Raw genomic sequence first — 15,859 nt, 5'->3', positions numbered from 1 at the left:
CATCAGCCTACCCTCTGCCGGACTCTGGCCCTTCTGGGATGGCCCCCGGTGTTTCAGAGGGAGGTTCAAGATGGTCCCACACTAAAAAAAAAAAAAAAAAAAAAAATTCACTGTTAATTTTTAAATCAGCACATTGCTGCAATATCAAATGTGTGATGGGAAGGTAGAACTCTGAGCTTTGGAAGCCCTTGTCCCAGGCGCAGTGGCATCTTGGAAAGCGTGCCCTGCGGGGATGAAGGTGGCTGGACCGGTACCCGCAGGGATGCAGGATGCTGTGAGCTGTCTTCACAGCAAGCTTAGGCTCCGTCCCTGCTCAAAACAGTTTTTCCCGTTAACCATCGGGGGTCAAGCTCACCGAGACTCCCAAACTGAGGACACGTTTTCTTGATTTTCCGACTAGAAAATCCAGCTGGCACTTGTTTACTGAGGCTGGTTGCTTGCAGGGCCCCGTGGAGATGAGAGGGACCCAGCAGCCCCCCAATCCTGGGCCTGTTCAGTACAACCAGGGGGCCACTCTGCTCTGGGTGTGATCGGCGCCCTCTGAAGCTCTGGGCCCTGCTCCCTGGTCCCCTCCGTCGCGATGGCCAGCAGCCCTGCCCTGGGTAACGGGTTCTCAGACACTGGGAGCAGCCCAATTGCTGCTATTAGCAATGCCTGAAGTGGGCTTGTGGAGAATATTTGCAGTGAGGGGGGCTCCTGGGAGACCCTCGGGAACCCCTTGGAATCAGCTAGAAGCCCTGCTCTGTGTATCCAGGCTTGTGTGTGGGCAGAAGGCACGGTCCCCATTCAGAGAAGGGCCCGGCTTCCGAGCGGCTCGCCCCATCTCCGGCTTTGATGTGTCTGGGCGCACCCCCCACACACACACGCTGAGAAACTGGGCCTCTTGAACTTCATTTTGGGGTTGATTGTTTGTAGCGCTTTGGAATGTCAGAGTTGACCGACTTTTCTCGTGGGTTTTATTTCAACTTCCTGCCACAGCCAATTTTCAGTCTCTCAAGAATAAATCTGTGCAGGACCCCGAAGCCATTGAGTCCAGGGGACTTTTGAACCGTTGGTCACACCTTAGCGGGGGGCTTTGGCAGCTGCCATTGTAAACACCTTCAGAACATTCCACAGCGTCTGGTCCGTGTCACCTGTGCTCAGGTAAACACGTCAGGCGTGAACCCCTTCCCTGTCTCTAGATGTTTCTTACCTGTCTTGTCTCTGCCAGGAAAAAGCCAACGTTAATACCTCAATAAGACGGATAGGATGGCGTCCAGTCTCCAGTGGACGATACCTTCCAAGTTCAATCAGTTTAGGCCTCGCCAAGTTTCCCAAGCCCCAGAACTGTTTAAAACAAAAAATAAGTAAATAAGTAAAATCTCCCAGAGGAAGAAAAGAAACACAAACCACAGCAAAGCCCCCGTGCTCTCCTGAACCCACTGCCGAGCTGCTCCCAGGGTTTGGGAGCAGGAGGTGGGGAGACGCGGCTGAAATGCCAGGACTCTGGACTTGGGGTAACACACTTAACCACCGTGGAAGCCCTGAGCTCCAGGGCTGCAGCCGGGCTGCCTGTTTTCTCAGCAGAAGCAGGCGGTATGGGGGCCGCCGGAAGGCCTTCACCGCCGCACAAGATGATGGAGCTCGGCGCTTCCCGTTTTCAAGTTTGCACCTTGCGGAGGAAGGGGAGGAAGGTGGGAGAAACGGGGACTCTCGGTGGTGCCCTGCTGGCCCTGAAGGTTCCTGAAAACAGGCAGAGAGCTGTCACTGACCGCAGAAGGGTGGTTACTCCAGAACCAGAGTTAGGGATGATTCACATAGCAAACACATGAAGCTGTGACCGATCACATGTCCTTAATCCCCCCTGAAGCGTCTGGTCTCAACACTCGTCCAATTATTTTGCCCGTTTTAGGCACGTTTCTGTGTTGGTGAGTCCCCACGTGAACACTACTCCCCGCGCCCTCTTCCGCTGCATTTTCTTTTGCTCTTTTCTCCTTGTAAAGCTACATTCTCGTAATCTCGGGTATTTCACCTTCTCTAGACGACAAAATTGTATGTATTGAATGATGGTCTAATAGCTTAATATCCATGTTGATGTTTATTTTCTCTGTGTTACCAAATACGTGTTATTTAAAGGCAAACAACCCTACATGAGCTACTGCTGAGGAGCACCCAGCCTTGGCATTGGAACTTGACACGAGAAAAACACGAGGTTCCCTGCACACCCTGACGCTCCACCTCGTGGGCTGAAGGACCCTCGGTGGGGGAGGGAGGGAGGGAGGGAGGAGGTGCGTTGACTGCCTTCAGCAGGACCTGGGGGCAGGGGGCAGCGGTGGCCCTGGATGACGCCCTGCACGGGTTAACGCTCTGCTTTGGGGCTTGCAGACGACCACTCCCGGATCCGGCTGAAATCAGAGAACAGCCACAGAAGCTCTGACTACATCAACGCCAGCCCCATCGTGAGTACCGCCCGCCACCCACCAAGGCTCCCTGGGGCGGGGGGCAGGAGCGGGCCGGCCGGGCACTGGCTCGATAGCTGATGGCCAGTCGTCTCCACCGGGTAACCAGCCTCCTCCACCAGCTAACTAGCCTCTGCCAGGTAACTACCCTCCACCAGGGACCAGGGCTGGTGCTCTGCCCCCCTGCCCACTCCTGATGGCTTGGTCCCCAGGCGGGGCTGAGTCCCGGGCAAAGGGAACGTGGTGCCAGGGTGCTGAGCCTGGTCCCCCCAGGGGCCCAGCAACAGCGCCCTGACGAGTTACTGCTGGAACCCGTGACTTTGGGGAAATTCGTAGCTGGTTGTGTAAAGGGTTCCTAGGCCCACTTGTTCCCTGTTCGGGGGAAACAGGAAAAACCAGACCCAAACCTGGCACGTGTTGAAGTGATGGGTGACGTGGAAGCAGGTCGGACACTGCTGGTTGGTCTCCTCCGGTCTTTCCAGCGGGCGGGGTCCTCCCTTCGAGGGAGGGGGTGCGGCGGCGCCTCTCTGGGCAGCAGGTGTGATGGAGGACGGGGGAGCGTCTCTGTCCTGAGACCCTCTGGCCGGCAGGTGTTCCCAGCCTCCGGAGAGCTCCCCACGGCCACAGCGGCCGTTTCCTAGCGGCTTCCTGCCCTGCACCGGGGGAGGGGGCGCGGGGGAGAGTCGGGGGCCGCCCGAGGGGAAAGAAGAGGGGCTGGAAGGTGGGGTGAGTGTAGGTCAGTAGCTGCTGGGAGGAACCTGCCAGGGGTTCTCAGGGCGCGTGGTGGGCGCACCTGGGCCCGCAGCAGAGCGACAGGAGCAGGTGGGGCTGTGTCCCCCTTAAGCCGTGGTTCTTGACGCTGGTCTTCGGGGAGCGTCAGGACATCTCACTAAGTTCTCACGTTGGCTTCAGTCAAATACGGGCGTGTAGGACGCAGCACGTCCTGGGGGCTCCGGCGCTGTGAGGCTATGGGGGAGGGGGGAGGGGGCCGGGCGGGCCTGGGTCATCTCTGGATCCGTGAGAGCGCCCTGGGCGAACGACAGCCCCTGCTGTCCTCAGTGGTGACCTTGGACGAGACAGTTCGCCGTCTGATCGCAAGCAGAACTGCTGAGAGTAAACTGCTGCCATCGTGGTGGTTCCATCTATTTCAGTGCATCTGCTGTATAAACCTTATTATTATGACTCGAGGGTGCCGTGGGTCAGCCCCATTTCCTGACACCTCACAACCACACAGCGAGGGCACAGTGTAACACACTTGCGGTGCAAAAGGGATTCAGAGGGAAGCATCTTGTCTGCACCCGTCCGAGCTCAGGCCTTTGTTTCTGGGGTTATTTTTAAGGAGTCACTCCTTTCCCTCCAGCAGAGTAGACCTCAAACGTTGGCTCCGTCTGTGTTCAGAGGCCTAACTGGAGCCGTTCAATGAGTCTTTCTCAATAAACACACTTGTTGAGTTTGGTATTTTTCCATCAGTTCTAAATTCAAAACACCAAGCCAAAGCCCCACTGATTTACGCATGTCTCATCCGGTGAGGGTGGGCTTTGTAGCTGCCTGGACTTGCTCCCTACACAAGGGTCATGGTGATGGTCTGTAGAAGGGAAAGAGCTGCCTTCTTCCCGCTGGGCTCCTTCCCTGGGATGAACCACGTGACAGGGCCAGAACGAGCAATAAAGCAATTCTTTTCACGTCTCAGAGACGGGAGTTGAGTGTTGGGGGGTGCCCGACTCTCCCCCATTTTATGGGTTCCGGCTTCCAGACATCGGAGCTATTTCAGGCTAAAGTTAGGACTCAGTGAGGACAGGGTGCTGGTGAGAAGCTGCATCTCTCCCAGAGGCCGCCCACCAGCATCCCCGTACTCCTGTGCCTTCCCCATCTCTCTCTTGTTGGTGGAAATTCAGAACAGCCTCTCAGGCTTGACGGGGCAGGGTCTTGGGTCAGAAGGTGAGGCCAGGAGAGGCAAGTGATTTTTCGGTGTCTTTTATGTTTTCCTTTTATTTCATGCCACAGTTCTTTTTTGTGCAAATTTGTGTTGGAAGCATGAACTAGAAGAAATCCTCGGTACCTCCTCCTGAAATGACTGAAGGTCTGATGATAATGAGCTTCCTAGCAGAATTGAGTGAGAAGCTTACAGTGAGAGCCCAAGAAGCCCGTGACCGTGCAGGATAAAACTACAATAACGACATCTGTCATGTTTGTACTTAGTCCTCATTAAATTTCAGGAAGCCATCCAGTAGTAAATAATGTGCAATCTCTGCTCTGAAATCAGAGGTCATGAAAGTAAATGGGAATTCTGCCTCCCCGCATGGGGTGTCTGCGGGAGAGCTCCATCGGCCGCGCTGGAGCTTGGTCACTGTCGGGCGTGGACCAAGCGGTGGCGGGCCTGAACACAGCAGCACATGGGTCCCCTTACCAGGGACGAGTCTGAACGTCCCAACAACACTTGAAAGTAAACTTACTCTTCATTTCTCTGTTTATTCAGGGGGGAAATGGTTTCATTTTTAAACTCAGAATGCGTTTAACAAATTTAAGTAGATACAGCCTGACTCTTCAGAAAAGGATGACTGCTCAGATGCCCTGAACATCCTAAGAAATTGGCCAACTATGGGGGCCAATTCCTTGGTTTTCGGATTTACAAGCCAACATCTATATGTGTATAATTATGGTTTATAGCCAATACTTTTCTTAAATAAATCTCAACTCATAAGCATATGAAAAAAAAAAAGCCAGACTCTCTCCCACTGATTTTACTAATGCTACAATTTCCCAGCAAACTCTCACATTAAGACTTGGTGTCTGGAAAAGTGACTTGAAAACTCAGGCTTGATGTTCTCTTGTTCTTAAGAAAACATCTGTGAAATTTGCTTTACATGTTAGGAAAAGCAGGTGTAAGGTGGGCAGATAGGAATACAGGAAGGTGACCTGCCTGTTCACCTTGTGTGAGATTGCAGGGTAGGAGACGTGACCCCCGTGGCCCCCCTACCAGAGGCTGGCCCAGACCTTCCCTGAGACTTTGGGCCACCAGGTGGTCCGGGGGCAGTACCGGCCCTGCCCTCACTTGCGCACCAGCCGGCACCACCCCTGCCAGTCACCCTTCAAGGCTTCAGAACACAGGCGCTCTGGTCTTAATATGCTGAAGGCTTAGTTTTTAGGACGAGTTTTGTTTGGAACATTGGGGAAATATTGCTACATTTTAAAATGCAGTTTAGAACTAGTTACTCATGGTCATTTATAACTGTCATTCTACAGCTTGAACCAAATCGCTAGGTTTTTTTTTTTAACTGTGCATTTAGAAATTCATAGGGATATACCTTGCGGGCACCCTAGTTCATGTGGTATCTTCATAAGACTCAGTCAGCCACATGAACAGTAGATTGAACACAAACTTTGGGGGTCTACTTTTTCTGAAAAAAATCCCAGAATCCCAGAGCTAAAGGGCCTGTAGAGACCATGTCCCGCCTCCCCGCCCCCGCTTCACCCATTTTACAGACACTGAGACTGAGGCCAGAGACCCTGACTTCATTCACAGTGCTGGAGCTTGTGTTTGTAATCACAGCAGTCCTACAGATAAAAAGTACACTACAAAGAAATGGGAAACAACAAGGAAGAACGGGGGAAGATTCAGCTCAGATGCCAGCAGAAGCCAGTGCTCATCCCCACCAGGAGCTGGAGGTGGAGGCGTCGTCCCCCACCAGGCTGGCTTGGCAGCCAGAGCTCCTGATGGAGAAGTCGTGTCCGTAGAAACTGACGCGATTTCCTCCAGTTATGCTTATCCCACCTTGGAGATCTTAAGTGTAGTAAGACTTCGGTGCACTTAGTGAAATTTTTGCTTTCATTCATTCAGAGATGCCCAGAACTGGGCTGAGTCCCGTGGCCTTATCTTTGCTACACGCACAGAGTGCTTCTGCCCAGACTTATTTTCTGTCCAACAGGATGTGCACGGGATGAGGCGATGGTGGTGGTCGTCTCAGTTACTGTTCAACTGGTGGCACATGTCACCGCTCTGTGATCACTTACTGCCTTCCAGGTGGCAGCCATGTGACGCAGCCAAGGGGGAGGGGAGTGATGGGCCATTGAGCACCCCCTGTCTCCTTACCCCTAGCCCCACGTCCTCCGTTCCCGGTCTCAGTTTGAGCAGTGGATGGGGAAGATGGGAACACCATGATATCAAGACCTCCCATGACAGGGGGCCTTATTTACCCTCCCGAAACCCTGTTCCGATTTTTACTTTCAATCGTATATTTCTCATTGTGGAAGCCGCTAAATGTGCTAGGTTGAACGTACTATCGATTTTCAAATGTGTTGCTCTCTGAATTGCTTTGGGCAAAAAAGCACACTTGAAAAGGAGGTGGGGTGTTACTTTTCATGCAGAACTATTTGCAGGGAAGAGATAGGGGTCTCCGTAAATAGCTGTCACCCCCAACAAATGCATATTTTGAACATAAAACTCCTTATTTCTGGCAAGCATTTTTCTACTGAAACATTTTAATTGGGGCTTTCAGCTACAGAGTAACGTAATTTTACCTGTATTGTGTGTGTTGTGCATTTCCGGTTTCAATTACGAATCTCACTAAATTAGATGCACAAAAAGCGTTTTTTTCCTGCCCCTCCACCCTCCAGCTAGCGTCAGACGTTGTTCTGTTACAATAACTTACACCTGTTCTTTTGTGCTCTTTCCCTCTTTCGTGGTGCACATAATTAGAAGGTGCGCTGGGGGCATCCTTTCACGCTGACAACCATCGGCCCCGAAAGTGTTGATGGGCGGGCGATGCGGGAGGATTCACTGGATTCGTGTTAAGGCGGACGCGCCTCACGTGGGCTCTTCTCACACCCAAACTCGGAGGGGGCTTTCAGGTGATGTCCTCACGTGTCGCCGTAGAATCATGTGTGGTTGCACCCTCTGTGTTTTTCACCATATTGGGAGGTGTATTCTTAACAGGTACCTTTAAGTGCAGAGCATTTTAAATCTTTCATCAAACGCTGGTGTCAAAAGCGTAGAAACTGGTGCTGGATGGGTAAGAATGAAGGATGTTGTACAGTCTGATAAGTGAGCAAACGCCTGACACCATGGGGAGACCCTCCCACTCTCTTCTGGGCGAGGCCTCTGCGGTCCTCAAGGGGGTGACAGCAAGGACGTCTTTGCTAACACCTCGCCTGGTCCCTCCCTGTCCTCTTAGGACGCCAGTGTGAGGGGAAAGAGCCCCGTCCCTCTGATTTAATCCTGTTTGCTTCTCCAGGCTTCGTTCTCATATCCTTTTTTTTCTGCTTAGTCAGTCTTTGAATTAGATGTTATAATGAAGGTCTTTTAGGCCAAACTTCCTCTCTCAAAGCCAGCAGGCTGCATTCGGACAGATCACCTAGCCAGGAAACCCACCACGGCATTCTTTGTTTGCTTTTGGTCCTTGTCTGGCGACGTGGAAAGAGAACAGGGGAGTCAGCTGCTGGAAGGCTAGGCAGCGTGTGCCGCACTGGCTCTCAGACCCCAGGAGGACCCTGGGCCCGAGCCCCTTTCGGGGTAAAGAGAAACCAGCCGCCACGGGAGGGGCGTAACTCATCCTGGGAGGCATTGCTGCTGGATCCCTCCAGGCCCCAGCCGTGCCCCTGCCCTCTGACCAGCACAGCGCCCTCAGTGCTAACCTCGGCCGCGTTACCTCGAACCCTGTGCGTGGCCAGTGGTGGCCGTGGAGGCTGTGCACGCCGGCCGAACTCCTCTGCGATCACACGCGCCCGTGGACGGGTCCCCGTGTTGGTGGCCTGAGTGCTGCCCTGGGTGCCCCCGCTTCGTCCCCACCACCCTGCCTAGCACGGCCTGTGCGTGGGTTAACGCGCTGGTATCTGGTCTCTGGGTCACGGTTCCTACCGACGCTGTTCAGTTATCTCCATCCCGGGGCAAGGAAAACAGTCAGCCCCAATCGCCAGGCTCCAGGCGCCGGGGGGCCCCAGGCCCCCCCTAAAACGCAGGCGGCTTGGAGTCAGGAGGGGCCGTGGGGCGGAGCGGCGGGTCTCCCACTCCGCAGACGTGTGGGTCGAGGGCCGGGACCCTGAGCACAGGACACGCCGCGTCCCTCCCCGCGGCCGGCCCTTCACCCGCTTTCCAGCTCGTCTCTCTTCTGCGGTCTTGTCTCCGCAGATGGACCACGACCCCAGGAAGCCCGCGTACATCGCCACCCAAGGACCGCTGCCCGCAACCGTGGCTGACTTCTGGCAGGTGAGTCTTTTTAAATTAAATTTTGTTCTGAAAATAAGATCTTAATACATTGATCATGAATAACGCCTTGGATTCAATTAAGCCAATTCAGATTTGTTTACAGGTGTTCCTCAGATGTTCCTTGATTTCAGAATTTATATGAGCCCTTTCATATTTTTTATTATCAATCTTTTTTTCCAAAACTTGAGTGTGACAATTTCCCTTTGAGAGATTTAATACTTTTAAGACTCTTACCTTTTTAGCCACTTTATTTTATGAACTATAAAGAAATGAAATAATAAATGTTTAAATTATCATATTTTATTCAAATGTATCTCTTGTCTGTAGTTTTAATTTCATGACGGTAAAAGGTGGTGCTCAGATTATAGTCTCTCTCTTTGTGGATACTCTGTAATGATGCATTTTGCAGGCCAGGTTGGTCTCTATTCATTCAGCAAAGTCCTGAACACTCAGGCCAGGCTCAGACGTTGAGAACTCGTGTCAACATTGGCCAATAGAAGGGAAATCAGGAGGCAGTGGGCTTCCCTCTCCCAGTCCCCTCGCTTCTTTCCCGTTGTCCACAGCGTGGCAAAGCTCCGTGGGAGCAGCTCTTGGAAGGTGGCACCGTGGGGTGTGCGCGTGAGGTCACGTCATTGCTCGGCGGCTGTAACAACCCCCTCCTGTGTGTCGGGCACATCGGGTGTCCCCAGAACTGGTACAAAGGGCCCCCTGAGGACAAGATGAGGAAGATGTGCCTTCTGGGCCCCAGGGCACAGGTGTTGGGGCCGGAGCAGCGTGTGGTCCACAGAGCTGGGCCGTTCGGGTCCTGTGGCCGTGCCGTCTCTAACCCAGTCGTTCATCCCAACAGAGGGACTAGCTGAGGTTGGCAAATTCCGTGTTCCCTGTTCCCTGTGGTCTGACACTCACTTTCCCAACTTTCCAGTCAACCCTCTCCTGACTCTCCACCCCAAGGAGGGACAGTGGTCCTCTCCACCCTTGAGAATGGTCTCTGCAGGCTTTTCCGGAGAGTCAGGAAGGGATCCAGGATTTGCTGAGTGTCCCGGTGTTCTTTGCCTTGTAAGCGTATCAACGCACAGGTGTCAACATCCCCAGTTCCCAGGCAAGACAAGCGAGCATTGGGGAGACTACGTAACTCACCCAGCAAGTAGGAAACCAAGACTGGACACGTCTGCGTGGCCCTGCTCTTTCGTGGTGCCTTCACGCTATTAGAAAAAAAAGACCAAGCTGAACCCTGTGATCATGGCCTAGAGCCATCAGGCTGTCGCATGAGGACAGTCTGAGGACAAGCTGGTCCCTCCACCCTTGAGGGCTGAGTCTCCTCCCCGTTACACCTAACCTGCCGAGAGGTCATGCAGCCCAGGCGGAGCTGCTCCAGGAGGGGAGCTTGGGGCCCGGGCCCGAGGGTCTTCCTCACGCCATGCGGAGCTGTGTTCCTGAGCCGTGGGCCCACTGGTCCTGGTTCTGCCCGCAGAGCGTCGCTGGGATTCCGTGGAGGCCCAGGGTCTGCGCAGCCACCTCCCCGGCCAACCCCCGGCTCCTCGTGCTCAGACACACAGAATAAAGAAAATCCCGAGTCGTGTGGCGGAATGAGGGACCCACAGAATCCCACTATCACCGCAGCTTCTACTGTGCTTTGACCCACCATCCCGATGTGCACCGTTACAAGGGGCGTGTAGTACCCCCAAAGAGGGGAAGTTTCATTCTTACCAACTTCAGGTCCCGGTTGTAACTTCACGCGTGAAAGCTTCTCTTGCCAACGGAATCACAAGTTCCTGAGGGCGTGTAGATGCTCGGCCTGGTCATTGCTCACATCCGTGGACCACTTAGCGTGTACCAGGCCCTGTGCCGAGGGTTTTATACGTTCTGTCCTGTAATCTTGGCAGCCCGTGAGACTAGAGGCTCATACTCTGCCCCAGCTCACGTGGCTAGTACACAGGAGCTCTGGTATGCTTTTCTCTCTGCTTATTCCGAGTAGTTGCCATTGTTGGGGACAATTCATTTTGTCAGTACTTATAATCAGTATTTGTCAGTATTTATACCGACAAATATTTGTCAGTATTTATAATAATAGGATTCTAGAGCATTTATGGAGGTCTGATACCAAGGAGTATACGTTCTCGAAATGGAAAGAAAATATCCCTAAATGACACAGCTGGAGAAAAGCATTAAGGTGAGATGAAGTGCAAGATACTATGAGACACAGTCAGCATTTATCAAACTGTCTGGGAAGCACTGGCATCCCTCAAGGTGGGAGCAGATACTCTGTGGCCAACAGGCTGGCCCTCCCGGGATGTCTTGGGCTCGTCAGCCCGTCACAGCCTGGGAGCCGTCCTGCAGCAGAAAGATCTGCCTGACTTTGTCTCCTCCACAGCCCTTGAGAGACGCCATGGTCTCCACACCCCGGCCTCAGGGCGTCCGGATGCAGGCAGAACACAGTGAAGAGGTGTTGGCCTTGGGACGGAGGGCAGTTCATGGCTTGTGATTTGCTTCCTAGCACAGTCACATTGGTTGGGTTGGCCTCTAAATCATATTCTGGAAGCGGGCATCTAGCAAGCATGGCTCTTTATTAATAACTCACCAAGGTCACAGGCTCGACATCCTCAAACATTCCAAGTCCAGCTCCCCCCTGCCACCTCGGGCTCAGCAGAAAGCGCGAGGAGGAAACAGCGCCGGCAGAACTTCTCAAAAGCCACAGTGAAGTGCAAGCTCTTTTAAGAACAGAGCCTGATTTGAAACATAAGAAGTTTCCTGTGTCAAAGACAATAGGCTGAACAGAAACCTCTGAGTAAGGGTTCATGTCTCATCGCGTTGTCTGGATTCATGGCCTTTGATAAGTTTTGACCCAGGAACTCAGCACCTGTTACAGAAAGTATCGAAGCATCTTCCTTTTATTTGAGCTCTTGGGTGCTGCTCTGAGGCCCCTCCCAGGGAGGAGCTCACGGGGGCTTATTCTGTGTCTGTGGTGAGCAAATTCCCATAGGAAAGGCCCCTGTGAGGCGGGTTCGTGTGAACGGCGGGATCCCCTTTCCCACGGCACAAAGGAGCCCAGGCTGGGAGCTGAAGACAGCAGGTTATTCCTTCTCCTGTTTCCAAATAAGGCCACGTTCACAGATTCGTGGACGTGACTTTGGGGGACATTATTCCACCCAATACGATGGCAAAGAAGAAAACAGACACTAAGCCCCGAACGTGGCAGCGCCGCAACAGGACGAGTGGCCGCGGGTGGGCGGAGGAGGGCCAGGGATATGCAGCAACGCCCGAGGCCATCAGCAGGCTCGGGACGGAGGGGCAACATCCAGAGGAGGGATCGGGGAGACTCTGTCTTCACGCAAACACGGCACTTCTGGAGCATTCCATCGTAGGTGTGACTCAGCGGCGGCCCTTCCGCCCTGACTGCGGTCACCACGAGGCAGGGGTCTCCTGCCCCAGCCAGGACCCTCACTCCTGACTCCCCTCCCCGCCCCAAGGGCTCTGCCGGGACACACAGCACTGTTCGCCGTCCCGCGATTAGAATTCTTTCTCTGAATTCACATGATGTATTCTAAGAATTTCATTCCAAACCAAATGCATGCCCGACCCACGACCTTCCTGTAGAAGCATGTTCTGACCTGTGAGGACAGCCCCACGTGTCCCCGTGGCCTGAGGTGGCAGCTCTGGGAGAAGGCAGACCGACGTCCAGGTCCAAGTTCACATGAGGAAAGAAGCAGGAGAGAGGAAGATAACAGTTATTGAGCGCTTACCGTATGCTGGGCCTGGGGCAGACGCTTGGGGTACATGACCTCACCCAACGCCCCTGACCACCTGGGGTAAGGCTATCGCGAGTGTCTGATCCCCCCAGACGGGGTCCCGCAGAGACAGGTGGCTGGTGGGGGGCCTGGGGCTGGGGAGGGGTCGGGGAGTTGGTGTTTGGTGGGGCAGAGGCTCAGTTTGGGGAGATGAGAAAGTTCTGGGGACAATGGTGGTGATGGTTGCACAAGGTGAATGTCCTGAATGCCCTTGAACTGTACACTTAAAACTAGTTAAGAAGGTATTTCTACGTTATGTATATTTCACTAGAATGAACGAAAATCAGGATCCCAATTCCAGCAGAAAGCCGAGGCCCAGGGATTCCAAACGACTCCCCCAAATCCACGCAGCAGCTGCAGGCGGGTTTCAAACGGGATCTGTACGGTCCGAAATGCTTCTCACTGCCCCACTGGCCTTAAAGTGAGGAGGGGGCGGTGACTGGGCAGGTGTGTCTCCGTGAAGAGGAGAGAAAGGCCATCCTCTCGCGGGCCAGGCCCCTGCAGTGACGGAGGGGACGTGGTGCCTCCCCCCCAGACACAGAGGCTGTGAGCTACATCCTCCAGGTGTGCGTGTGCGTGCGCGCGCGTGCGTCCAAGGCTGGAACGGGGGGAAGGCTTCTCCAGGAGCCGAGGTTCCCCTGTAAGGAGGGGAGCCCTGCACACCGGCCGGGAGCCAGGCCCGCTGGGCGCACACACGAGCTCCAGGTGCCTCGGGAGCTTGGGGACAGCCTTCCCGGAGGACAGCGGCCTCTGGGCTGTGAGCAGGGAGGGGGGACGAGCCCCGGGCGCAGGCTGCCCGGCCCTGAGCTGTCCAGGTGGGCATCACCCATGGGTCCTGGAGCTGCTCCGGCCCCCGGCCCTACCGTCCCTCCCCCGTGCTCCAGGGAGCCCCATCCGTGCGGGCCGTGGGCTGTCTGCCGTCTCTCCTTCTGTATTTTCGGACAAGGCAGAAATTCAGGCAGCGCGGTGGCTGATTCAGGTGCGTGAGGACTGTCTGCGGATGAGGACCCTACAGTGGTCGCGCGAGGTCCCCGGCCAGCCAGCGGTGCCTGAGCTTGGGGCCGGGGCCCCTCCAGGGCAGGGACTGGTGGCCATTCCCCGCTCACTGGGGGCTCGTGGGGGGAGACACTGTAGAATTTCCAGCCTTGCCCACCTTGCTTGACAGACTTTTTGGTAACTTCCAGACAGAATCAGAGGCTGGGGAGCTGGGCCACAGACTCCGAGGCGGAGGCCTGCTGAGGTCAGCAGCAGTTCAGCTGGTGCCCAATTAGTGTCGACGTTTATTATTATTAATATTAACATTTTACCGAGAAAATAGTCCACCTGTTGATTTCTATTTCCCACTTTCTGAAAGTATATTCTGCTATGAAGTCTTAACTGGGGAAGTGCACTTTTCCAAACGGATGGGCTTGATTTAAATAAAGTGTTTTTATTCTGTAGCACCCATCAATCGTCGTTCTTAGGATGGTCAAGGAAAAACCCGAGCGAAGTACCGTGGAAGACCGAAGGAACATAAAGATTTTTCCTCCAGGGACTTACTGCGCAGGGGGGTGAAGCAGAAATGCAGTAGAAAGGTCATGACGAATTGCAGGAGTGAGCCGTGCGCCGGGGCCAGGCTGGGTCCAGCAGACAGGGAGCCGGGAGGTGGCAGCCCCGTTTCCATAGCGCGCCTGGGCTCCCACCTCTGGGCAGGTCAGCTGACAGGTGACTGCTTTACAGCCAGCGTCACCCAAGCCCCAGGAGCCGAGCCTGGCACACCCGTGCAGGCACCCCAGTGCCCCCCAGTTGGCAGGACGCCTGGTCACGTCAGGGCTCGTGATGTCTGGGTGTTCTAAGAGGCGGGACCCAGCGTAGGAGGACGTCCTCCTGTCCTTGGCCCTCAGCTTATGCTGAGTCACTGCTGGATGTTCGTCCAGCACTAGCCCTGGGCAGCGAACGATGGGAAAGGGAGGGATTTGCAGATTTTACTGATTCTGGAGTGTTAAGAGATTGTGGTTGGGGAAATGTACTCAGGAACCCTGTGAACTTTGATGTTAAAGCACATTATTTGATTAAATTAAAGGAACGCAGGAATTGAGGACAGTGAATTTCTTAGGAAAAACCTGATCTTTCATTTGCATGAGTTCACAAGTACTTTAACCACGTGCCCTAGATTTTCCAGGATATTTTACTTCAGATATTTAGTCTGGTTGAATTCTCTGTACATGAATTCACAAACCTTTAAAGATAAAAGGAAACTTTTGTCAGATCATCTTGTGTAAACGTGGGTTTGGAGACCGTGCTCTGTGCAGGGCTGTGCACGGTCGTGTATGGTGAGCCCGGCAGCGTGTCCTCACGCCAGGCACGTGGCAGAGCCTTAGCTCAGGCTCGGGTAAAAATCACAGCCTGAGTTTCCTTTTTAACTGATTTTTATGGACCTCAGCTGAAAACACTTTGCTTTTCTGTGTAATACTGGTTCCTTAGTCTGTCTTTCCTTTCTTCTTTTTTCTTTCTTTCTTTGTTTTTTTCTTCTTTCTTCTTTTTTCTCCTCCTCCTTCTCTTGATTCACAAGTGGATCTGATGCATTTACATCAGGTCCTGATTTTGAAAAGAAAGATGGCAGCCTAAGTGGCACTTTTTTTACCTAAGAAGTCGACGTGCATATTAAATTTGAAACACAAACACGGGCCAGGGAGCTGTAAGTGATTCTAAGGGACAAGAGTCCCGGGCCCAGGTGACTCCCCATACAGTCAGATACCTGACATAAACACCTCCGCAGCAACTGCACAAAGTTCGGATAAACAGGCAGCTTGGTCTGTGAGTGGCCTCGCTGTGGAAATGCTAAATGGCCACACCAGCTACATCGCCTCTGCTTGACGCACAAGCAGGCTGTTTTGTCTTTGCAAAGGAACTCTTGCTCGATTCCAGTGAAATGGCAAGTATCTCTTATGTAGACGGTTTCTCCGTCTTGCTGGTGGAAAACATCCAGAGGTAGCTGCTGCAGTTTATCCAGAATCGAGACTGGCTTGGGCTCAGGTCCGATCTTAATAGCTGGGAGAAGCCTTCCTCCCTGCTCAGCCCTTCCTGGGTGTCAGCATTTAATATCGGCTTTGCTACCATTACCTCAGGGTTTTATCTCCAAGGGAGGCCCACACTGACAGCTTTGTTTACTGAGAAGCAAACCAAGTGGGTGTGAGTCACACACGGAAGATGTAATCAAGATTTCATCACCTTCATCCTCATTTAGCCAGACCGCCACCCCCAGCGTTCACAGTTTGACTCAGGGCCTGTGATTGTGTAGCCAAAGCAGACCAGAGTCTGGAAAGGCTTAATGGCGCGTTTCTTACGACCGCCCTCTGGACAGGGCGAGAGCGAGCGGGGCTGGGGATCTGCGCCGCAAAAGGTGCCGTAGACACTGCTGTTTTCCTTCTTCAGTCGATTTCAGAGCACGTGGT

General features: G+C 53.6%; 1 protein-coding gene across 2 annotated transcripts in view; it reads left to right on the top strand.

The window, feature by feature from the left end:
- Positions 1-15,859, top strand: part of PTPRN2 (protein tyrosine phosphatase receptor type N2) — a 708,877-nt gene that overhangs the window by 660,024 nt on the left and 32,994 nt on the right. For both annotated transcript variants that reach the window (XM_082398840.1, XM_082398839.1), the window contains 2 exons: positions 2,365-2,438; positions 8,563-8,640. In XM_082398840.1, coding sequence (XP_082254966.1) covers positions 2,365-2,438; positions 8,563-8,640 — 152 coding nt within the window. The remainder of the gene's footprint in view (positions 1-2,364; positions 2,439-8,562; positions 8,641-15,859) is intronic.

The sequence above is a fragment of the Balaenoptera borealis genome (assembly GCF_965194805.1).
Source record: "Balaenoptera borealis genome assembly, chromosome: 7".
In the NCBI taxonomy this organism is placed as follows: domain Eukaryota; kingdom Metazoa; phylum Chordata; class Mammalia; order Artiodactyla; family Balaenopteridae; genus Balaenoptera; species Balaenoptera borealis.
The sequence above is the reverse complement of the archived record's forward strand: the minus strand, read 5'-3'. Positions and strand labels throughout refer to the sequence as shown.